This window comes from Sturnus vulgaris, chromosome Z (genome assembly GCF_052056855.1).
Source record: "Sturnus vulgaris isolate bStuVul1 chromosome Z, bStuVul1.hap1, whole genome shotgun sequence".
Lineage (NCBI taxonomy): Eukaryota > Metazoa > Chordata > Aves > Passeriformes > Sturnidae > Sturnus > Sturnus vulgaris.
Window position 1 is genome coordinate 56,607,652 of NC_142283.1, and position 23,820 is coordinate 56,631,471.

At 38.8% G+C, this 23,820-nt stretch overlaps 2 protein-coding genes across 4 annotated transcripts in view; one reads left to right on the top strand and one right to left on the bottom strand.

Annotated features, from left to right (window-relative positions):
- Positions 1-3,843, bottom strand: part of MRPS27 (mitochondrial ribosomal protein S27) — a 42,866-nt gene extending 39,023 nt beyond the window's left edge. Inside the window, exons 1-2 of one of the 2 annotated variants that reach the window (XM_014882860.2) lie at positions 3,708-3,843; positions 1,641-1,718 (exon numbers count right to left, since the gene is read on the bottom strand). In XM_014882860.2, coding sequence (XP_014738346.2) covers positions 1,641-1,718; positions 3,708-3,771 — 142 coding nt within the window. In that variant the 5' untranslated portion in view covers positions 3,772-3,843. Of the gene's footprint in view, positions 1-1,640; positions 1,719-3,555; positions 3,681-3,707 lie in introns of those variants that run through there. The other variant, XM_088156008.1, reaches the window with a different exon arrangement.
- Positions 3,843-20,530, top strand: PTCD2 (pentatricopeptide repeat domain 2). 2 transcript variants are annotated; one of them, XM_014882980.2, is made up of 10 exons: positions 4,396-4,414; positions 6,328-6,420; positions 8,672-8,801; positions 9,597-9,714; positions 11,084-11,162; positions 11,741-11,832; positions 14,479-14,592; positions 16,023-16,097; positions 16,859-16,972; positions 18,294-20,530. In XM_014882980.2, the coding sequence occupies exons 2-10, from the start codon at positions 6,381-6,383 to the stop codon at positions 18,516-18,518; spliced, it is 987 nt and encodes a 328-aa protein (XP_014738466.2). In that variant the 5' UTR covers positions 4,396-4,414; positions 6,328-6,380; the 3' UTR covers positions 18,519-20,530. The 2 variants fall into 2 exon arrangements, with proteins under 2 accessions (XP_088012135.1, XP_014738466.2); XM_088156009.1 differs by lacking the exons at positions 4,396-4,414; positions 16,023-16,097 and adding an exon at positions 3,843-3,953 and having other exon boundaries at positions 18,294-20,154.
- Positions 20,531-23,820: the final 3,290 nt, after the last annotated feature.

The window sequence follows — 23,820 nt, forward strand, 5'->3', positions numbered from 1 at the left end:
ATAAAGCATGGACACAGTACATGAGTTTGTGTCTGTGATAGCACATCATTGCAGCAGAGAAATGGAACTGGCTCTAAATCAAGAAAGTACTTATTTTGCCTTTAAAAGTATCCTCACAACATGGTTTTGAATAACAACAGTTCTGAAACAACGTTTGAAACACAAAAATAAAAGAGCATTTCCTCAGCACAACAAACTCACTCTCTCTATAATCACCAGTTAGTACAGACAAGATTGTATGTGCAACCATACAACTGACAGCTACAAAGCAGACGTCTGCAGGGCTGTCTCCTCTCTGAAAATGCTAATACAGCTGACACTGTGTTAACTTGTTTTCTCTTTTCTGAGAACACAAAATGAAAATGCAAAGCAGTTCTTTGAAAATCATGGAATAGACATCTGCTTTGGCTCAAGACCATCAGCAGAAGAGCAGCAAGAACTGTGCCTGCCAAACAGCCACAGAAGGTCTTGCCAGGCCTGGAGAAAGCCAAACATGGACTGTACCAGCACCAGCACAGTTTTTTCTACAGTGGATTTCTATTGGCTATGACATCTGTCAAAATAAGAAACCACTTCCACCTGGAAGTGACTAGTTCAAATGCATCCCAGGACACAAATCTGTGGCTCCAGCCCAAAATACACTGCATGAGCAGTCCTACTGACAGCAAAGTGTAACAAGGTATTAACAACAGTCTCAGCAGGATGCAAGCTGCAGGCATGAGGACCCACTCACTGGCTGTCTCTCATCCATGTACAGTACATGTTTACAATTCCCACCTAAATGCTCATAGGCAAAAAAAAAGAAACAAATTAGTGCATAAAACACTTCAGTCTGATCATTTTTCTGTCCTTCTGCCTGACAAAAGCCCCTGAATTACACTGATGATTCTTCTTTCAGCCTCATAAGCTGTGTTGCAATTAACAATCACAGTTCAAGGGTCCAGTAATGAAAGCAGACTATGAATTAAGGAGTCTCCAAAACACCTGTGGTACAAAATTAAAAGGAAAAAAAATAAAATCTATCTTTAGCATGGAAAAATGCTTTGCAAGATCCTTTGTATTTAACGTAGTCACCAAAAATGACAGTGGAATGTCATTTCAAATGCAATCTAGAAAAATAATTTAGCTATAAAATCTGCACAGGAGATCTCAGTACTATGTGCAGATACAGTCAAAAAATTTAGCTTAATTCCCCATCCCCTCCTAAAAAAATCTATAATTCAAGAAGAAACTGCAAAACCCTGAGTAAAACATCCTCCTTAAAAAATGTTCTTAAATATGATTGTCCTGTAATACGTACAGAATAGCTTTTTTTCACACTGCAGTACTGTCAAAAAAATGTCAATGAAGACATCAGTCAGAGAGAGTCATACACTTTGGATTTTGTGAAAGAAAAAAAATCAGCTTGTAGAAACTGAACATTAAATAAACAGGCAAATTTTAACTTTTTTCTGCACTACAGCTTTTCATACTTATGACAAACTTTTAACATATTGACTGCTTTTTGACACAGAAGCTCAGAAGCATATTGTTTCATAGCCTTTTTATTTTGAAGGGTTTACAGATGGTAAGGTAAGCAAAAATGTGCTCAGGTTGCAATTAATTAAACAAAGTAGAGGGAAGAAACAAACTTTTCTCACCCAGGCTATGCTCCTCTTTTTTTCTCTTTTCCCATTTTGAGTTATCCACATAGGCTGAAGAAAGAAGAGATCTTCGACCTAAAGAAGAGAGAAATCACTATGTAAGGTGGGTTGCTTAAACAGCTCTAAACAAACATTTTATTAGGTACCACCTTCTTCTGTCATATTCACCAATGGGATGCATTAAACTGTCTTTCTGTCAGTAGCTGCTACCATAACAATTCAGATCCTTTATATGTGGATCAGATATTACACTGCAATATTTAAAACCGAAAAGCTTACCCCAAGGTTTTTACCCAGCATGAAACAAGTATTTCCAAACCTAAACTCTGCATTCAAGAAAACAGCAAATTTGTAAAGGTAGAAAAGACCTCAACAATAAAAGCAACTTCTTTGTGCACAGAGACCTTTTTCATCAAAAGCAAAGCAAAAAAGCAAAGCATAAGCAAAAAAAATGGCTCCACACAAATAGGCTTTTCTGTTGTTGCTGAATGGTTATCATTTCCACCTATAAAAGCATGTCTCACTGAAAATGCTTTCATTTTTATAATCTGTATTCTTTCATTTTCCTATGAAACTGCAGACTCACTGAAATATTTCTGAAAGCTTTTTCCAAACACTCTTTGTACCACCAAAACCGCTCAAGATGCTGTGCTAGCTTTTGAAACAAAAAAGAAAATGCTTCAGCTGGAAGAATCTGTGTATCAGTCATATATTATTAGGTCCTGAAAATGCATGAGGAACACCTGGATAAAATTTGTTGAAGGAAGATAAAATAGATGTAGAAGGCTGCAGGAAGCAATGTGATTAAACACTTTAAAAATAGACACTATAACGCCACATAGAAATCTTAGCAACTACTTCAAAGCCTTGATCTAAATATCTACCTGCTAGCATTGAAAGTTTCATTTCGGTTGTGAAACATTCTTCCTTCTTATCACCCTTCTGACACACAATTATGCCCACACATCCAGCACTGAACGCCTCGGGAAACTCGTCAAAAATACTCAGAGCACAGGACTCCACAGTTAAGACTTCAAAAATATGAAAGTATGTACAACTATATCAAACAGAAAATTAAAGAAAAAAAAAAGGGGCATTTCTGGTTGGTTGGTGGCGTTCCCTTTAGCAATCTTTTTCATTATGTTGATAAAAGAGGCACACAAAAGATCCGGGGGGTTTGGTGTGGCGGGTTTTGGGTCTTTTATTGTCGGCTTTTTCCTTCAGCATAAACAAAAAGGCATTCATTCATTCATTCATTCATTCACAGCTAAGGAGGCCACTAGGAAGCACGAGGCTTCCCGGGACTGTTTTCCGCAGCACAGGCCCCGCGGGTGCGAGCGCTGCGCTGAGCAGCGCCGAGGCCGGGCCCAGAGCCAGGGCCAGGGCCAGAGCCAGCGCCAGAGCCTGGGCCAGGGCCAAAACCAGGGCTACAACCAGGGCCAGGGCTACAGCCAGGTCTAGAGCCAGGTCTAGAGCCAGGGCCAGAGCCCGGGCCAAGCTAGAGACAGGCCAGGGCCAAAACCAGGGCTACACGGCCGGGCGGCGCGGCTCCAGCCACTAGCACGCAGCACAGACACACGCTCGGCTAGCACGGAAGGCGCAGCAGCCGCCCATCACCGCCACAGTGTACCCATCGCCACTGGTCTCAGTTCTTCCCAAAGGTCACATCTTTGGCTCTCCCAAAACATCAGCCTTAGCGGCGCCTCTGCCACCGCCGGTACCAGTTTTGCTGAACACGCACTGCCGCGGGTCTGGCAACCTCCCGTACAATTCTGCGTGGCATTCCCTAACGCAAAAAGCAGGTCCTACCATGTCGAGCAATGACATCGGCACGGGGTATTATTTATTAAGAAAACAAATTGCGAACAGTCTCCTGCACTACATACTAGCCATTAAGCGTCTTCTGAGCTACCTCCAATTCGACACGTGCACACGGAGAGAGAGGAAGAGGGAAAGCTGAGTCAAGTCCCTACAGCATCCCGTCCCTGCTCATGCTCCCCACCGCAGCCGGCAGCAACCACAACGACCAGCGCAGCACCCCCGCCCCGCCAGCAGCGCACCGACCTGGGGCCGCGCCGAGGGCGCTCCCGCTGCAGAGCACAGCGCGCCGGAGCACGGGGGCGGCCATGGCGCCGAGGCCGGAGGAGGCGGGCGGCGGCGCGGGGGGAGCTGCGAGCGCCCCGCCCCGCGGGCCCGGCCGTGAGATGGCGGCGGTGCTGGTGGGCGGCTACGGGCGGGCGGTGCGGGAGGCGGCGCGGCGCTCGGCGGCCCGCTCGCCCGCTTCGGGCGGCTGGGGCTGTGCGTCCGCAGGTACCGCGGGTTGTGCGGCGGGGGTGGGCGCCGGGGTGCCCGGCCGGTGTACGAGGCTTCCCGCTGGCTGGGGAGCTACCGGAGTACTGCAGCTCCCAGCAGGCCCGCCGGGCGCTGCCAGCTGTGTGCCTGACGGGAGCTGTAGTTCCTGCGGGAATGCCCCTCTCGGCTCAGGTGTTGTGTCGGGGAGCTCCGCGGTTTGCGCTGCGGTGGACAGGCCGAGCTGGCGCGGCAGAGGTGCCCCCTGGGCAGAGTCGACGTCACAGAATCGGTGAAGCAATTACATAATGACCTGGGTTGGAAGGGACCTTAAATATCATCCTATGCGAACCTCGTGCCGTGGGGACGCCTTCTGCTAGACCACATTGCTCGGAGCCCGTCCAGCTTAGCTCTGAGCACGTCCAGGAATGCTATCCACAGCTTCTCTGAGTAACTCACATCACTGTCCCAGCACCCTGCTGGTAAAGAATTTCTTCCTTGCATCTTACCTAAACCTATTCTCTAATCAAAGCCTTTGACTCCAGTCGAAGGCCATTCCCACATGCTGTTGTGCATGTTCCACTCCAGCTCTCCTGTAGGCCCCACTGAAAGGCTGCAGTAAGGTCACCCCAGAGGTCAGTGTTAGTCAGCATATCTCCTGCTTGCTGCTGTCAGGATATGACATTTTTAAAAAAATAGCCAAACAAATGAACATGCAGCTTCATAAATGTGTATTTATTCTGGGAGGATGACAGCCTTGCCCAAACCCTGGGATTCAGAGGTAAGGAAAAAGGGGCGCATGGAAAAGAGGTGTATGGCAGAGAGCCCCCCAGCCTAGGTGCCAGCTGGGCTCCTGATCTGCTGTGCCAGCAATGCTGAAAGTTTGGCTCAGGTTACACCTCTCTTATACCCTTCAGAGACATGAAGACCCCTTTCTCTGAGTGGAGCTCTGCCTATCCCCTTGAGGGGCTGGCCATGTAGAGGGTTGCAGTGTGCCTGATGCTAAGCAGGTTTGTTGGTTCTCTGGGATAGGCTGAACCACCTGCATATGCCAGCTCTCATATCCCTCTCTCTCCTTTTTCCTTGGTAGTCCCTTTGGTTTTTGAAACGTTTCTATAACACTGTAAGGTATGAATCTAAGGAAGAAGTACAATTCAGCAAATTTAATTCAAGAAGGATAAAATTCTGCCTCTCTACAGTCTCTGTTGACATTATGACCACTGAGTGTCCATGATGTGTGGTGTGCTAGTCCCACCACAGGCACCAGCATGACTTCTGCACCAGCTTTAGGGAGGCCCATGACAAGGAGGGTCTTTCAGTGCTGGACCAGCAGAGGCCTGTGGGAAGGAAATGGCAGTGTAATGCAGGTCAATTTCATGCTGAATAAAATGTATTTGTTTACCCATTGGCACTGTTTCAATTAAATTTGATGGATAAATGTGCCGCTTAATCGATTTTTTTCTTTAGGTTTTATGAAGTGTGTCATTATCATGCTTCACTTGCTTAGAAAACAAGTGTTTTTATTTACATGGCCAGTTACATTTTCCTAGGGATATGCAGAATGAGAATAAACAACCTAACTCGTTCATACTTGCTCCTGTCCTTTTTCATGGTTACAATAATTCTTTATAAGCCAAAACCTTGAAATATTCTATTGTAACAGTGTAAGCTGTTACAAAGTCAGTAATTGCAAATAAAAATTCTCTAGACACCTGTTTTTGTGACAGCAAAAGCTTGTTAAATGCCTTTTGCATGATGCTTATTTTAAAGGAGCTTGCAACACAATGCAGTTAAAGTCAGCACCCAAAGTTAATTTTGACATTCTAGACTCAATGACTGTCTTATCTCTGATGTCTGTACTGGAGCAGAACATTACGAGGTCTCCCGAGTGTTACTACAATCCAAATAATACTCTTGCTGTTTTTATACATTAAAAAAATTAGCTTTTTGTGTCTTCCTACTGCATTTGGAGCTTACAGAATGATTCATTTTATACTAGCAAGGACTGCATTTGTGGGGTAAGCAGGTTGTGCCACTGGTGAATTGTGGAAAACAAAGGAAAACAAGACAAATCCGTATAAAAGTTTAAAGGAGGGGGCAGGAATTTTGTGCGGAATCTTATTGTACCTTGGCTTAGTGGAGAGGAATTTCACCTCTAGTTTTTCTTTAGTACATCCAATAACTAGATACTTCTTCATCTTTGTCCATAAGCTCTGGAAAAGTGTGACATATTTGGGTTCTTTTGGCAGTAATATGAGTAACTTCAGTTTTTGCAGTCTGTTTTTTGGTGTCATATCCCAATGGTCTGGCATCACACGGTTGTCAGGAATTCCGTACTGTTAAATCATACAGTGTAACATAAAACTCAACCTTCCTCTTTTTTTTCTTATGGCAGGGAAGCGGTATCTGCTAACAGAAGAAGATATAAAGTTACAAGAATTTCAGCAGATGAAAGTGGCAATTAGAAATCAGCTTCATAGTAATAAAGGTATACCATTTATTTCTTAATCACCACTTTAGCATGTCTTAAAGAAACAGTCAAAGTCATAATAGTATGACACCAGTTCACCTCATTTAAAGAAAAAAATTATGTCTTCCTCTTGCAAATATTTTGTACTTAACATTATTGGAAGATCTGAAGCTTAGTAGAATGAAATGTAGTATTAGTTATGCTGTGCTGAGAAGCTTTCATGTATGTAAGGTGTTGACATAAGACCTGAAGTGTTTGTACCTTCACTTTTCCAACTTTGTGAGATGATGTAATAGAACAAACTGTTTCAGTCTAAAAATCTTGCTTCAAGTATAATATCAGCACAGAAACTTAACACAAAGCTAAGTAGTTACCCTAATATCCAGAATAGGGGCTTTCACAGATTTTTTTTTTATTTGCTCCCTAAATTTTGTTAGCGTATTTTTTAAGATTTTTTTTGCCTAATGTGACTTCTCAGTTTTATGCTCAATTCCAAATGATATATGCTACTCAGAACATGAAAAATAAATTCTTGTTTTCCAAATTAATGTAGGAGCAAGATCAATGGATTTTTTCTGATTTTGTCATGCTATTTAAAATGAATACAAATGCCTTTCTTTAAGAAACATAAATATAAACATAAAGCTGCCCTTATTGTTTAAGAAAAGCAAGGTAAAACTCCCTGTTTACCATGCATAAGTGTGTTAGTGATGCAAACTGACAACTGTTCTAAAGGTTGTAGTTAATTTTAAGGCAAGAAGAGACAAATAATCAGATTTAATTTTATATAAACCACTCTTCTCAGATATAGAGGGAAGTAAAATCATCCTGATGTTTTTTCTATATTAAGTAGAATTTAAATTGTGCAGTTGTAAGTCATAATATAATTATATTTTGCTGGAATGATATATTATGATTTATTCATCCTGAACTTGAGAAACGTTGATTTTATTGCAGGGGGTCAATCATTCCTGCTAAAGCAGGTTAGTAGAAGCCAGATACTTTGCTTTGCAGATCACAGTTCACCTTCTGGTTTTGTGCAAACTGTATCCTTTGAAAACTAATGAAAACATTGTTCCAAGCACCTATTTGTCTGTATGTGTGCAGTTTCTGTATTGAGTGTTTGATGTTACACTTGAAAGATGAAAAAAGGTAATTATGGCTAGTAATAAACTTGATTGAGAAAGTTTAGGGAAAAGTAATAATAACTGTTATACAGAATATATAATTACTATTGTTTATTGTTGTTATGAGGCAAGTATTAACTACAATTATTTTACAGTAGTTACAATAGTTATACTACTAGCTAAAGCAGTTATGCAGTTAGCTGGAATAATGTAAATACAGTTCAGATCCCAAATATTTTTGAAATTTCTGCACACTTTTGAACACATCATAGCCATTATATATGTATAGTTGTACATATGCGTTTGTCTGGCCTCACAGGCTTCAATTCTGCACCTCAGTCTTGAGTAAGGACTTGTATTTGCATGTTGCAACAGATTTGTATTAAGTAACTGTGCATATTGTTCTCTGTGATGCCTGTTTTGCACGTCTCGTACAGGTTACTAGTTTAGGAAGAGCAGTGACCTAGCAACTGCTACAAAAAAGTTAATTTCCCAGCCCAAGATGGTGGTAGCACCATGAGAGGAACTCAGCTGCTAGGTGGTATATGTGGTTTTAATCTTGTGTATATCTGAATCAGAGGCTTGAAATTACCAACTGAAGGACTAGCTTTTGTGCTTGCTTTATCATAGGAAAATGTGCTGCATAGAGAACCCTCTCTTTTGGAGTAGAAAAGTAACAACTCCAAGTTTATGGCTGTTTAAAGAAATAGGTAGATTATGTATGAAAGTCTTTGTGTGTTCATCGGCTGTTAAGGAATTTAAGTCTTCTTTATGTACAATATTGAGTAGAAGTTCTTACAGTCATTTGAATGCTGAGTGGAAATTGTTTTGTTTGCTTGCTTGCTTTTTAGAAAAAGAACAAAGAATGTCACAAAACTTTGTTCCTTAGATGCATTAGCTGATATGCTCTGTAACATATATAGTGAAATTAAGTTCACAGTAAGCATCTCCTTGGTTTTCTAAATCTGACGTGACTTCATGGGGACACGTTGGCATGCTTGCCTGTTAGAAGTTTTATGGCGTTTTCTTGGTGAAAAAAACAAAAGTTCTGCTTCATTGAGTCTCCATGTTGCGGGTACCAAGTATGTAACTCAGGTAATGGAATTGCCTATAGACTGCTGCTGTATATGTTTTCTTTTCAGATCAGTATTTTAAAAATATAAAGGAAAAACTAAAGAAAAATGGAATAATTCTCAAAAATGAATTTAAAAATTTGCTGCATTTGTGCCAGACTTCATCTGATGTGGAACTAGCCAGAAAAGTTATTTACAGGTATTTTTAACAGTCCAGGTAACACCCTTTTCTGTCTTTGTCATTTCGCTTTTATTAGATCATCTCAGGTTATATCTGCAGTTGAGGTCTTGCCTTAATTCAGTTGAAATATACATGGTTAATCCCTTAATTTAAAACTGTATTTTTATTTAAATACTTTGGATCTTCCAACCCTTTAGAGACTCTCAGGTCAGAGGAGAGTTAAACTATGGAAGCAAAGTGGTGTCCTATGATATGGTGAACCAAAGAGAAAAGTTATCCCACAGCTGCAAGGCAGAGGTGTTGTGGGGCATTCCAGCCAATACAAGCCTGGTTATAAACTGGCCTGCAACCAGTAGTCATTAGCATGAGATTTTGTGAATGGAGACTTTCCCAGTAAATACGATATAGGGGCTATAAAGAAAAAAGTGAAATGCTTTATCTTTTTGTTGAGGTATTTTAGCAAGTACTGCTGCTAAAATAAACTGCTGCAATTTCCTTTGCTGTTGTTCCATGAATAGAAGGTAAAGTAGCTTGGAATTTTCAAGGCAGAGACCCATTCTATTATTTATCCAATGAGGTTACTTTATTGGTAATAAAAGAGATTATTTATTACCAGTTAATTTATTTGTTTGATCAAAACAATAATTTTCCTTTAAATTAATTTCCTGTTATTTAAATATCTTTGGCCGGTGCAGCTAGGAAAGCTTGCCTCTGTCATTGCGCCTACCCTACATATCTTGCTGTCTATTTAAAGCTGTTCTCCTTTGACAAATTCCATGCCCTGTGTGATTAATTTTTTAATATTTCCCATAGGTACCATGAACAGAATGGAATCACAGCCTTACATAACTTTAAATTTGGGCCACTCTTTATGAGGCTGTGTTATGAGCTAGACCTTGAAAGACCTGCAGTAGAACTTATTAAAGATCAGGTAAATCCCCTATATATATTAAAAATATTGTTCTTATTATTAGTCAAATATGAGTAATGGTAAGCTACACGTGAGCCTTGCTGAGCTGATAGACTTGACAATGTGTTGCCGTATATGACATTAATGTAGGTGTGCAGATTACATGGCTTTTATTTTAACACAGTAGTTAAAAGGAAATTAAATCTTAGTTTGATTGGTTATTTTATTTCAGTATGATTGCATCATTTGATTAAAAATTGAATTACAAGTATTGATGAAAGAATAATTACTTAAATTATTATAGCTGATGCATGTTTTCCTACATCCTGTGTTGCACTAAGTCTTGGAAATGAGCACTTGTGAGTTGTTCTGTGGTAGTCCTCTGAAATTCCTTGGATTACTTGCACCAACATTCACTGTGTTGCTCTGTACTTCAGTCTCTCTCTGAGCCCTATAGAGGTGGTAGGATACTCATCAGCTCAGGAGCTTGGCCATTTTAGTGCTGAAGAAACTGAAGGACTTGTTTCTGAACATCTCTAAAATCCTGTGTGCGCTATTATGGCAAGACAATAATCAGGTCCAGTGTGTGCAATAATGTTGTGACTTCAAAAATCTCTGACAACCAGTGAAAATCTCGCTGATTTTTATTCATTAAGACATAATATATGTCTAGCCAGAAATGGGAGAAGTCTTGCTACTATTCTGAAGTTAGGCATGTGTAAGAAAGGGTATATGTCGTTTTTATTTTGGTTTGAGTTTTTTTAATTGGGATCTGTATCATTAAGACAGGAACTGCTGTACTTCTAGGATGTTATAATTGTTGGATAGTAAAGTACAGTGACACTTCTCCAGATTCTGCTGCAGAAACTTGATTGACACTTCTCCAGATTCTGCTGCAGAAACTTAATACCTCTGATATTTTAATTGTCTATTGCCAGCACACAGTGTGGTTGAAGTGAAACATAAAATTTAATTCCTCTCTCTTCTGCTGGTCTTGCCATCATCACTGAAGCTCTTGTGCTGATGTTTTGATATCGTGATTAGCAAAAAATTAATTCAATTTTATGGTAGTGGTACTTTACCCCAAAGATATTGTTCATCAATTGGCAAGCTGTCAGCGACTTCTGCTTCCATTGACTTAGAGGTCATTAAAAAAGTGATAGTGGGACTCTCTGGGAAATTTCCATTTAATTTTAGTGAGCTTTTGACCATAACGAGTCACTGGTATTTTAGATGTCATTTGACAGAGATAGACAGTCAGGGAACACAGAGAGTTAAATGCTGAACATGTAAAGATGAGACTTATTCCGGTAGGAAGACCTGCTAAATGCTTTGCACAGTAAGACTTCACTTCCTGACTTTTTTAATGCTTTCTCTATTTCGTCTCCAGAATTTGCGTGGTTTTTTCTCAGACAGTACATCATTCCATATTTTGATGACGATGTTGTTTAAAAAAGGCCATTTTGAAAGTAAGTACTGTATTTGCTAAGGCAAATTAATTTGGGAAGGATGCTTCTCACTGTAAGTGATGTATGTGGTTGGGTGTATATATATATATATATATATGTATATATTTGCTGATTGGCTATGGTTTTAGATGGCCAAACGTTGTGTAAATAACTGTAGATGTGAATGAGTTGCACTATAGTGTGTAATAAAAATGGAAGGGTCTATTTATTTCATACTTCCCACAGAATTCTTGCCATTCGGGTTCCACAGAACTGTTGTTATCTAAGAGAGCTTTTTCCCCAAACTCTCTTCGCTAAAGTGTTACTTTTCTTTGCTTCGTAAAGATTTTAATATAAGAATAATAGAAGAATAAAACCATGTGCTAGTGTAAACTGAAAACCTCCTTGCTAAGTTGAAAGGAATCCAAATGACCCTGCGTTAAACTTTTTGAATTTTTCAAATAACAGATTTCAGTTTACATTCATATGTTCAAATAAACTTATTGAACTCATACCTTACTGAGTTGTTTCCTCTTTTCAATTGTGAGAAGTACAGCCTTAAATTAATGAAGTGAGTAACACTCATATATTTTTAATAGGTGCTTTGGAAGTTCTGGTAGAAATGAAAAAACAAGGTATACCTTTCAACAAAGAAACCTATCTACTTGCAGTTGCAATATGCTATAAACTGGTAAGTATTATGAATGAAAAAGTGATTGAAATGCCTTCTCTATCTCTTCCTTTTTTGGATATTAAATTTTATATTTTTTGGGTGGTTTCCATATTTTCCCTGTCATGATTTTATATCTAGTGCAAGTATTTTAAACATAGGTAAATCCTAAGGTGCTTCGTAGTACGTGATATGGTGCACACACATTGTTTCCCATACAAACTAATGTCACAAAGCAAATCTCTGAAAAGTTGCATGGGCATTGAGGAACAAATTTAGTACAATTTGAGTACCTTAGAGTATTCTCCTCTATCTGCATCTCTTCAGCCTCAGTATTGATTTTATAGTCTTGTTTTCTTAAGGCTTATACATGATATGTTCTTTTTGCCAGACATCCCCCATCCATTTCTCCCCTCCCCCTACAATCAGTCTTGAACCATTTCTATAATTGTACACAAATTTTACAAGGAATAGAGTTGCAATCTGTTCCCTACATGCCTGATGAAAATAGGCAGCTAAATAGAGAAAAGAAATGTAAATGAATTCCTTTAGGTAAACAGGCAGCCCCTTGAGCTTACCTGTATGTTTAGCTCAAAGAAAAAGAGCATGAGCATGGTAAGAAACTAGAATACGTCAGTTCTATGAGTGTTTTCTTAGAACTGTTTCCCTTTCATAGCAAAGTGAGATCCCAGAACATTTTTTATTTTGATCTTTCTCTCCAGATTTGAGTCAGTTCTGCCGTTTGAATTTTTAATGTGAACCTTTCCCAAACTCATTCGGAAACATTTTTTCATCTTTTATAAAGACCCTAGCTAATGAAAAAAGTTATATCACTAGGCTAAACTCCCTCGGGTTTCTCAGCTAACAGTACAATGAAACTGGGGCATATGTGATAACAAGGACTTAGCCTAAAATGGTACCTCAGCAGTAGTTTATGTGGTTTTTCTGAAATTTTCAGTTCTAATGAATTAAGCCCTTAGGTGTGCTGTAGCTTCTTTCCTAAAATCTTTACAAGTTTTTTTAGCATGGCCCACTGTTAGAACACTGAGGTCCAAGGATGTACAACAGGAATAGGTTCCCGAGTCTTCTTTTTCTTCTACTTCTGGCCCTAAGTATATTTTCAGTGAGAAACTGGCCCATTATTCTACAGAGATGATTCTACACTGTCACCTGATTGGATTGAATAGTCACAATAAATTTGTGGTGCTTTTACACTAAGGTAAAATACTATCAATGGGAGAGTAGGTAGTAACCCTTTATGCACTGAAGAGGATTAGGTAGAGATCTTTTAAAAGCTTAATCTGTTGAGTCATCTCTTAGGAGAAGGAGGAGAAAACATGAAGCACAAAGTTGCTTTTTCTCATGATGCCAGATAAGACATGTCAGAAAAAAAACTTGAAATGAAGTATCTTCAAGGTGCAGTACTCAAATAATAGAAATAATGATACTGGTATCATTAAAAGTTTTACTAGATTTTTATCATTCTTGATTTCTTTCGAATAACCTTGCCAGTACAGGAAAATGTACAAGACTTAAAGCTCAGTTTATTTCCAGTGGATAAACAAAGGAATTAATATTTAATCTTTGCACAGAGATATATTTGAGGTCAACTCTAAAACACTTCTAGGATGGTTTAAGTCACTGTAAGGCACTGATATACACTGAGGTAACAGATGGCCTTTCTTTTAGTACAGGAAAGAGATATAGGCCTTTTCATGATAACAAAGTATTTACATAATAATAATCAGTCTTCTGATGGTCAAAATGTTTCTAAATTTTCAAAGAACATATTTTAAACCATATTTTGCAGGAATGACACTTTGAATACTATGAACAGAAATCAACACCAAATCTGAGGACTCTTATCCATATTGGTGGTACCATTTGTTACAAAACCTTCCTGCTGCCAGCTTTTAGGTTTGACAGATACTATTTTGTTTGGGTTCCAGTCAGTTCCACTCATAATTTCCAGGGTGAGCAGCATTGGTTTGGAGAGTTGATAGTTTGAGAGGTTGCACACAGCTAAACTCACTGTCTTTTACTATCGCCTGTTGAAAATTCCCAACAATAATGGAAGCCTTCTGTGTTGGAAAAAGGTAAATGTCGAAGCTGTAATATTAGAATATATACTTTGGAAACATTTTTCAAGAATTAGTCCTTAAGAGAGGCTGAATGTTCATATTCACATGTGCACAGATTTCTTTAGTGGAATGGTACTTAATAGTTCAAAGCTTAGAAAGTGTTTATTTTCAGTAACTATCTACTGTAGCTTTTAGAATAAAGTAACAATAAATTCCTGATATAATAATATAATAATTCCTGATTTAGAAATTATTTGAAAGTGAAAATGTCTGTTAGTTTAGTATACTGCTGAGGCTGTTTAATCTGTTGCAGAAGCCCAGATGGTTAGGGCAAGGTGTAGTTGTTAAAATAATAGAAATTTTTTTTACCCTCCTGTGACCTCTGTCACTTTGAATATCGTATTTTGATGTTGTGTTTCTCGAAAAGTGCTGCACTGAATCTGCTTGGTTGGGTTCAGATACATACTGCCTTGTGATTGTATAGTATGCTGACTTCTGAATACCTTCTGAATATGATTGCAGGTGTTTATAGTCCTTCCAGATAACCAGAATAACAAGTAGAACTTCCTTTTATATTTTTATGCAGGACAGCCCAGAGTCTTCCAAAATCACAGTGAGACTGCTTGAAGAAGCACAGCTAAAAGGTGACACGGTACCACTGCGAGCATACTGCATTGCAGTGGCAACTGCTCTCAAGCAGGTACAGTCTCATTGTTTTTGGATGTCCCTGGGTCTCTGTAGAGAGAGAGATGGTCTCTAGTTTTGTTGCAGATAGTGAAAAGAAGCTGACATGGAGAAAATATAACTCCGTAACAGCTTCAAGTACTGGGGCTTTTAGGCTCCTGAAACAACAGGATTATAGACAGTGCTTGCACAAATGGAATAGGGAAGTTTGTAAATTTAAACACATGTCTTCAGTCTAATGCACATGTATTTTGTGACAACACCATCTAGAATATTAAAAAATTAGACAGGCCAACAGGTTAGGTGTCACCATCGATCTAGTCTTGCAGATACTGCTATTTAGTGGTAATTTCCCTTAAATAGAACTAAAATTATAACTTAAAGTATTTGCACAATCATCTCTTTTAAATGTTTGTGTTGGGAGGCATACTCCAAGGCTTTGATGTGTCTTTCCCTGCTGCCGGGGCAGTGGACTTTCTCCACAACATGTTTCTGCCTGGGGAGGTTTTGCTATACCTCATATGCCTAACTACTGCTATAAAGAGGCTCTGGGGCAGCACAAGGTGAAAAATGGAGCAGGAGAATAACTATTAGGAAATTCTAATCTTTGGGATAAACTGTAGATTTCCTCTGCGATTTATTTGTTTATACAGGTTGGGTATGCCTGAACCTTCTCTGTTTCATGTTAAAACACAGGTCAGAGATGCTGGAAGTGCTATAAATTTGATCTTACAAATTTGAATTAATGGAGTGGAATTGTTAGAAGTTTCTGTGCACTATGTGGCCTTTTATGCTTTGTCTCTGTGAATGGAGACACTGAAAAACAGCATAATTGAAATAAGTTTATTCATGTGTACAATGGCATGATGAAATTCTTGTTTTGCAAATGGAATAATGCTCCACATTACGTGTAATTGTTCCTTAAGCTGAATTCATTTTGACAGCATTTCTTTCTGTAAATAAGATGTTTCTTGATCCCATGTAACATTGCTAGGTCTAGTAAATGTCAGTGTAACATTTACTGTCTATACAAATCAACTGATGACATAGATACAGTACTGTAAATGTGTATGTCCAAAAGGTTAGAAGGGCTGGGCAGGACAAATACACAGAGTAGCATATGCTTCACTTCATTACTCTGACATGTGTTGAACTGAGCGTGCGTGTATACCTTACATCTTTTAGGTGATCTCATGCTCAATGGTGATTACGTGTGACAGACACACACACAGAGTACTAAAGACCCAGATGACATGGGAACTCCAGCATGGGATATTCCTTTTGCAGGCTGGGTGCTGTTTGGTGTCTATGGGTCTTGGTAAAGGGGTTCTAGATGCTGCGTTGTGATTTATTGAAAAGTTGTGAAGGACCGTTGCTTTTCTTTTTATCATGCAAGTTTTTGACAGGTGTATGACTATTGTTTTATTATTTATGATTCCTTCCCAGAACGATGTAGCACAGGCTAAATTTTATTGTTCCCAGATAATGAGAACAGAAAACAAACTCTACAATAATCTTAAAGTAAGTATGCTTGCCTTCTATCAAAATCTTGCAGAGTATGCTACACTGGCCAATAAACTCCCAAGTGCAAAGTAACAGAAGACCAGCCTCTTACTAGCACAGGCATGTGCTTGTAGTGTTGCTGAACTTGTTTTTGAGCCAACAGATAATTTCTGTCTGTTGGCTTACTTGCATTCTGAACTGTTAACAGTCTCCACCTACTTTTTAAAGTCACTTCCTACCATAGGTGGGAATGTAAAGTAGACCAATCCTACATTTGTGAGCATAGACCCATGAACAATTTATAGTTATGATTTCTGCTTTTTAACTCTTAAAGATTTTAAAAGCCCAGCTCCAAGTAAATGCTCTGCCCACTTCAGGCCTCCTTCAGCCCTGCAAACTGTATCCACATGTTGTATATACAACAATTTTTTTCTCTAGTTGTGCAGTCTACAGTTTGGGAGAAAGTCTGCATGTGCCATGTAAGTGACCTCTAAACTATGGTGAAAACCACTTTATTCAAGAGCAGGTAGTGCAGTTCCATCAGAGGAGCTTTACCTCAAGCCTCACCATTCCTTTTCAGGTCCTAGCTGGTAAAAAACCCCAAACATTTGATGAAATTGATCCTTCCATCTCTCTTTGCAATGGATGTTTTTTTCTCAGTGCAACATCTGGAAATGTATTTTGCCCTGCTTTACTTCATGTCTTCTTCAAACGTTTTAGTAAAAATTTGCTTTCTTGTGATACATGCTATTTGTGTGGTGTGTTTTTATATTTTTAAGGTCCTTGTCCAGCTCAGATCTGGTTTGCTAAAAGAAGTAATAAATACGTTAGAGGCAGCAGTGGAAGTAGATACTTCTCCCTTTGTGAAAAGAACTGAATTTTCTGAGCAGGTGGTAAGTATGCAGTCATGGTACTGGGCTGAGCCATGACAGTGGTGGTTCACCTACAGAGCTTTAGGTGTCTGAGTTCGCCCTGCTGTAGTTGTTTGGGTTCTGATGCAATCTGATGCCAAAGCAGCTGGCTGGCTTCCTCTGCTCTTGGACAAAACACTTAGCCCTTTGCTTCATTTTTTGTTGTGGATCTTGCTTCTCTAGAAGCTCATATTGCATCTGAATGTAGATTACACTGTCCCTAGTGGCATTAAATGATTTAATCCCTTGCCTCCTATGCTATTTTTATTTCATGTGAGATGAGAATAAAATTTCTGGTTACAGCGATATTGTTAGGTTGGTAATATATGAAAGACCTGTGATGCTATAAAGGGAAGTGTGATATGGGAAATAGTAGCTTTTGCTATTTAACTGTATTTTACTTTGAAAACTGTTTTTTACAGTCTTGAACAATAAGAAGGCTTCCTTCAGAGCACATCTGTAGCCCGTCTCAGTTTGTCAGTGTTGCTGCTGTTCCTAAAGCTTATTTAGTATATTCATTTTGGATGTGTCTGTAGAACAAGACATTTAAGACTGTGTTAATAATTAACTACTTAGTCTCTTACTGCTGCCTATTAAACAAAATTAATAATAGTATGCAAAATAATAAATATTAGGAGAAGGGGAGAGCCAGCCTTTCAAAACATGGCCCATATATATTAATTGCCATGTTGAAAAGGAATTCTTTAAGCAGCATTTCTTTTTGTAAAGTCGTTGCCATAAATGTTGCAAGTGTTAGTGTTGTATTTTGACTCTGGGAAGTTTTTAGCTGCCAAAAGAAGACTAAGTATTAGTCCTAACTGTCTCCTTCCACAAAACTTCATTGATAATAATATTTTTAAAGAGCTCATACTCTTGTGGATGGCGAAGAGAACTTCTCAGTCTTCTATAGACTGAATTTTAAGGATTTGTACTATACTGTGCATTTACGAAGATAATAACAATAATTTGAATTGTGCTGATCTGGAAAGTAGATTCCAGGAAGCAGTAATGTTTCCTGGATTTAAATAGAAAATAATTGTGTTTGTCTCTAGGACTGAAAATAGAATTGTACAACTTCAAGGAAGTTTTAAATCTAATAAAATCTCTAATAGATAACCAGTGCCTTTCCACCATTTTGTGGTGACGCATAATGTACTTTTCATAAAATCCTCATGAGTCATTGTCTTAGCTACCTGTCTTACACTGTGTACTTTTTTTTGAGTTACTGTTTTTCTTCATTGTGGTAGTAGAATGAGAACTCCACTCGCTAAACTGTAACAATCTGTGATTTTCTCTTCCTTAGCTGGCTGCAGTCAGGGAAAAGATGGAAGAAAACCCTGACCTTTCTGTCAAATTAGGAAATATTTATACGAAACTACAGGCTTCAGGACGGATAACTATGTGCACACTGGAAGACATGCTTTTCCAGATTCCTAGTTCAAAGAAGACCACTGCAAAGCTTTTAAATCAGAAACAATTGGGCTATCAGGGTGCTAATCCACTTTGGTCAAATCTGTTGTTAGAATAGTTCAGTATTTGATGCCAAACTGAACTGCTGATAGCAGTTCAGTTATCTCTTATTATCCAGGTTCAAATAAAATGTCTTCCCTTTTTTACACAGTGAGCAGTTTTAAGATGTTTGTGTAAATTTCATTTTAAATACAGATCATGTAGCTTCTGTGTTTAAATTTTGATCCTAAAAACAAGCTGCAACAGTGGGTATTTGTGTGTTTTTCAGAACTGGGAGTGATGGAAAGGTTTGGCTTTTTCCTTAGGCTCTTGTATCAGGATTTTCCTATGCTAAATATTATGTAAGTGAAAGGATGGAAGCGAGCAAAGCAGGCAAAATAATATGAGTATCTGACCTGACTGGGGATCATGAGAAGAAAATTTGATGTTCATCGGATGTACTGTTCTGACTGAAAGGATAGAAACAGGCAAGAGTCCAGATAAAAGAGCATTGAAGTGCTTGAACTGTTAATTCAAAGTCTGTAGATCTCAAGACAATCAGGGGGAAGCAAGCATCTTTTGTTCACTTTAATATCTTTTTCTTCTAAAGAAATATATTAGTATTTTTTTCATATCAACTGGGATCATGGAAATGCTATGGGGGATTAGCATGGTAACCAAGTGGTTGCTTACTCACTTGAAGAACAGAAGTCACTCTCAGACGTCACAAATTGCTTCCTTCTCATTTTCTGATATTAAGATTCCTAGGATAATCTTGATGCAAATTTGCAACTAAGTAATAAAAAGTTCCCTAGAGCAATTATGATCACATTTTTAGCTATAGTTAAACCATCTGCATAGTTTACACTATTTTTTGATTGAAAAAAGTATAAAGAAACTTCACTTTGTCCATCTTTAATGACTCAAAAACAAATGTGCTTGACTCTAGCCATAAAAAGTTGTTTGTGTCTGTGAGTCCTGTGTGCCCAAAAATCTGAACTCGCTCACCATCTGGAATAGAAGGAATTGGAAACAGGTATACCTTGGCTAGCATTCATGTGCCTTTGGGTGACTTAGCATGTGAAATGATGAACATGTTGATAAGAGAACTTGGCAGTCTTGGGAGCGCAAGACTAGGTTGAACTCAGCTTGGTACTTGCTAAGTTGGGCTGCATTATCTCTCCTCTGCCTTCTGTTTATTTATTTTGTCTCTGTCCCACTCAAGCAAATGTCAGAACTCAGAATGTATTTTCTGTGAATAAATACCTGCATCTATATCACTGTAGCCACTGAGACACAAGAGACAAGAACTCATCCATGTTCTAATACAAATGTGGCTACAGCTGTTGGGATGTTTCCTTCTGAAGCTCTAACTCTGTAACTTATTTCTTTCGTCGCAGTGTGTCCTGTTAATATTTAATATGTACAAAAACTGTTACAAAGTAGATGAAATTTCATGCAAGTGAAGAATAATTTGAAGTGTGTATCATACTTCTGTGAATCGTGTGTACTCTTTTTATGATTGGTGGCAGAGACTAAAGTACTACATACATTAAGAACACAGCTATTACTTTTTCTGTAATATTGTGTAGCATGTAATTCCACATGTAATTTTCCCTTCATTGAAAATTCTTTCAGCATTTCTAGTACTATATGGACTCTTGAGAAGTTCCCAATCTTTTCTCCACAAATAAATTTGATATGAGATTTATAAAGGCTGCTTGCAGTGTGGCAAGGATCAGTGGCAAAAAAATATAAAGGAATTAATTACTATTCAGTTTACTTTGTTGTCCAGTGCATTTGGGACAACTGTTTGGTGTTAAAAGTGTATACATGCCATGTTTTTAAAGGCCATCAAAGACAGTTTGACCCATTTAGCCTTACCTAGCAAATACAAAAGGTCAGTTCTGTTTTTAATTTCCTAACTTCACACTTTAAAACTTGTATTAATTGCAAGATGTTGCTGCATCCTAGGACTGTGCATGTGTAGTTGTTCATTCTAATCAGAATTGTTTAGGTTCCTAAATAAGGCTGCATCCTACCTGCAACTGAAGTAATCATAACTTCTATTAAAATTGTCAATATACTTGATGTTTTCTGTTCTTTTTTCTCCTGACTCCTTTTCTCCAGAGGTTTATTTACTCGAGAGTGCTAAGTAGATGTTTTTAAAAAAGAAATAACATCTTTTTCTTGCGAAAGAAAGGAGATGCACTTAACTGACAGTACTTCAGTAGAAGAGGAAAGCAGGGACTTAAGATTAAAGGATAGGTTCAAAGAAACATAAGATTCAGACAATTAAAATTAGAATATTGACTGTTGCTGTCGAAGTGTTGTAGAAGACTGCTAACATTTTCCCTTAGGAAAAAAAACTGGGAGAAATAAGCAAGTTCTAGTATTTATGCAGCTGATTTCCACCTAAGTCTAATTTGTGACATAAAAGTCCCAGAGGCTGTTATTTGGGTAATCTTGGATTTGGGTGGTTATTTATGGATTCATCTTTTGGTGCAGCAAGATTCTAAGCACACTGGCTTTTGTGTTGAAGAGTCTTCAGTCTTACGCCTAGTTGAGTGTACTTAGGTAGTGTTGACTCCTGGTATCCCAGCACTCAAGATCAGGAACCCAAACTTGTCTAAAAATAAGCAAATACTTAGGGGTGTTGCTGGATTAGAGTGGCTGGAATGTCAAGGGCTGAGTTGCTAGACAGCTCTCATGGAGACAGCCTCAGAGAATAGGAGGTGCACTGTTACTGCAATTGATACTCAGTTTTTATCAATGTTGAACCTTGAACTCAAATTTATGCTGAAAATAAATTAGCTTTTATTTTAACAGTCTGAAAAAACCCCAAGGCATTTACATTTCAGAGTGAAGTGATGCATTTTTTTTCCTCTAGGTTCATAGCAAGAGATTCTGTAGGAAGTGCTGCTTAAAATTTTATGTGTTGTAAGCAGCTGTGGTGAGGATCTTTGCAGTATTCTTGTGTGGAAAAGGATTGTTCTTTATCATACTCTTCGTCTTGTAAAGTGATACATGAGTTTTGTGCATGCCCTTGCACTGCAGCAGCCTTTTGGAACAGTGATCCAGGAGACAGCAGGTGGCGTTTCTTGACCATACTCTCGTGCCAACATTATTTCTAGGGATGGCCTGCAGTGTCACTTATGTAAGGGCAGGGCAGAATTAATGGTTTGCCCTATGTTTGATGTGTGCCATCTTAACATGGAAAATCCAGGCAACAGAAAGCTGCCTCAAATTGTTAGTGATGGTTGGCAATGACAGAAAACCTAGAGATTTACAGCACTTACTTTGAAACTTACAGCATTTATTAAAATAACTCATCTCTGTCAATCATCACAGAACGATGTTTACAGCATTCTGTGGAAATCCTAATCAATTATCTAGATAACAGGCTGTTGGTGTTGCTTCTTGTACACCAATGTCAATTACAAAATCTAACATTGCTCCTAAGAGAATTTACATTTCTTACACTGCTATTAAGAAAAAGTTGGACCACAAACTTTCTTTCCACAAACATCTTGTGTCTTGGTGAGGAAGGTTCACCTTTTTCTTTGTGCTTCTCTCGACTTAATTTTCTTCTTCAACACAATAGAAAGGAAGGTGAAAGGCTTAGTCATTACAGGAGAATTCAGGAATGCTTTCAGGCTTCAGAAAGAGCATTCACATATTTAATGAACCTTCTAAACAACTCTAAATAACATGAAACAAGTTCTGTTAGAAGTTTGCAGCAGTATAGAAAGGAGGCAGACCTACCATGCATAGGTCTAAAGATACACAACTTTCGGGTTTTTGGGCTTTTTTTCAAGGCTGCTTCAGGTTTGCATCCTTCTAAAAAAATTTGATTGTGAAATAAGAGACTTGTTTGTTTTTAAGCTACATCTGTTTTGGCTCCTTGCATGTGCTTCTGCTGTCCCATTCTCCATAGAATATGTTATTAAAAGAAGATGTAATTTACCACCTTCATCTTCTGTTTCTTTCAACCTGCTGCTTATGAACAGCATTTTCAACTTAGCAAATGTGTGGTTGCCTACTCACAGACTACTTTCAAGTAATTTCATTTTCATCTGAATGATAAATTTAAGCAGCGAGATGAGCTAGAGAGACTTAAAACTGCTGCTACTGGTACTACTGGTCCCATGTTTGGAAAAGTGAAATACAATGCTCTTTTCTTACCTGTCTTGGCTTCTGCTGTTGAAAATAGCTGGCTATAGACCTTCAGGGGCTTTTGTTGTGACTTTATGCAGTTGTCTGGAACTCCTTATAATTCCAGAAGCATGTGCAGTAGATAGTCTGAGATAGTCTGACTTCAACTTCCCAAGCGCAGATGCTGGTTTTTTTCCAAGTACAGATGCTCTAACTACAAACCCTTGTGTATGGTAACCTTGTGTATCATCAACTAAAGTTAGCTTCGAAGTTCTTGTGCCAAGCAGCAACTCAAAATAAATGCAGGAGCAGTGATATTAGAGGGAAGTTGAGTTAGGGCCCTGTGCACAAATCATATGTATGAGATCAAAGTCAGCTGGTCCTGAACCTTGTGTCTGCATGAAGGGTAAAAGCCCTCTGTTAGTTAAAGGAGACTCCTTCCTATGGAGATTAAGGCAGTGATCCAGCAGCCAGTCTACAACATGTGGAGCTGCTGCCCAGCCTTGTTTATCCTTTGGATTTTTAGCCTTTGCACATCTTCCATGTAGGCACCTGCAATGCTGCTGAGAACAACCTGGAATGCATTAAGGATGGCTACAATTGAGAGAAGGGTAAAGGGCAAATGGAACAGATGATGTCCATCAGATCCTGACCAGGAGAGAGGAAAAAGTCTAAGTAGACTAAGTGTGACAGAGTGTGGAAGTTTGGCTGCATAGCTGGTCTGACAGATAGGCCTTTGGCTTCTGTGACCAGGCAGAGCAAGAGCTGGTGGTTGGGTTGCAGTATGCTTGACAAAGCAGGTCTTTGCAATCAAGCTTCCTAACCTATTGGGGATGGCTTTGCATAAGGTATGCCAGGAAGGATTTCCTCAACACGGGGAGGACTGAGGATACAAGAGAGAAAGTGAATCTGAATGTGGCAAATAGCATGACAAGAAAGGTTCTCTCACTTCCCTGTGAAAGCAGTGCAACTTTGGACCCATCTCGAATGCTTGTACACAAATCTGTGAGCATAAGGAATAAGCAGGAGGATTGTGAATACACAACTGGAGATCTAATACCTTGTTATCCTTGGTAGGATGGATCTTATGACTATAGCCCATCCCTATAGTGGAGGGATGCAGAAAAGACAGGATGGGTAAGGATGGCAAAGAGGAGAGGTTGAGCTGTGTATAAAGCAGCTGTGTATAAAGGTGCAGGGATTTTGCCTTGGGACAGGTGATGAGT

Coding starts and splice junctions, on each gene's coding strand:
- PTCD2 (XM_088156009.1), top strand. CDS start 3,848: ATGGCGGCGGTGCTGGTGGGCGGCTACGGGCGGGCGGTGCGGGAGGCG. Junction 6,421..8,671: donor TCAGCTTCATAGTAATAAAG/GTATACCATTTA, acceptor TTTTCTTTTCAG/ATCAGTATTTTAAAAATATA. Junction 14,593..16,858: donor TGGCAACTGCTCTCAAGCAG/GTACAGTCTCAT, acceptor TATATTTTTAAG/GTCCTTGTCCAGCTCAGATC.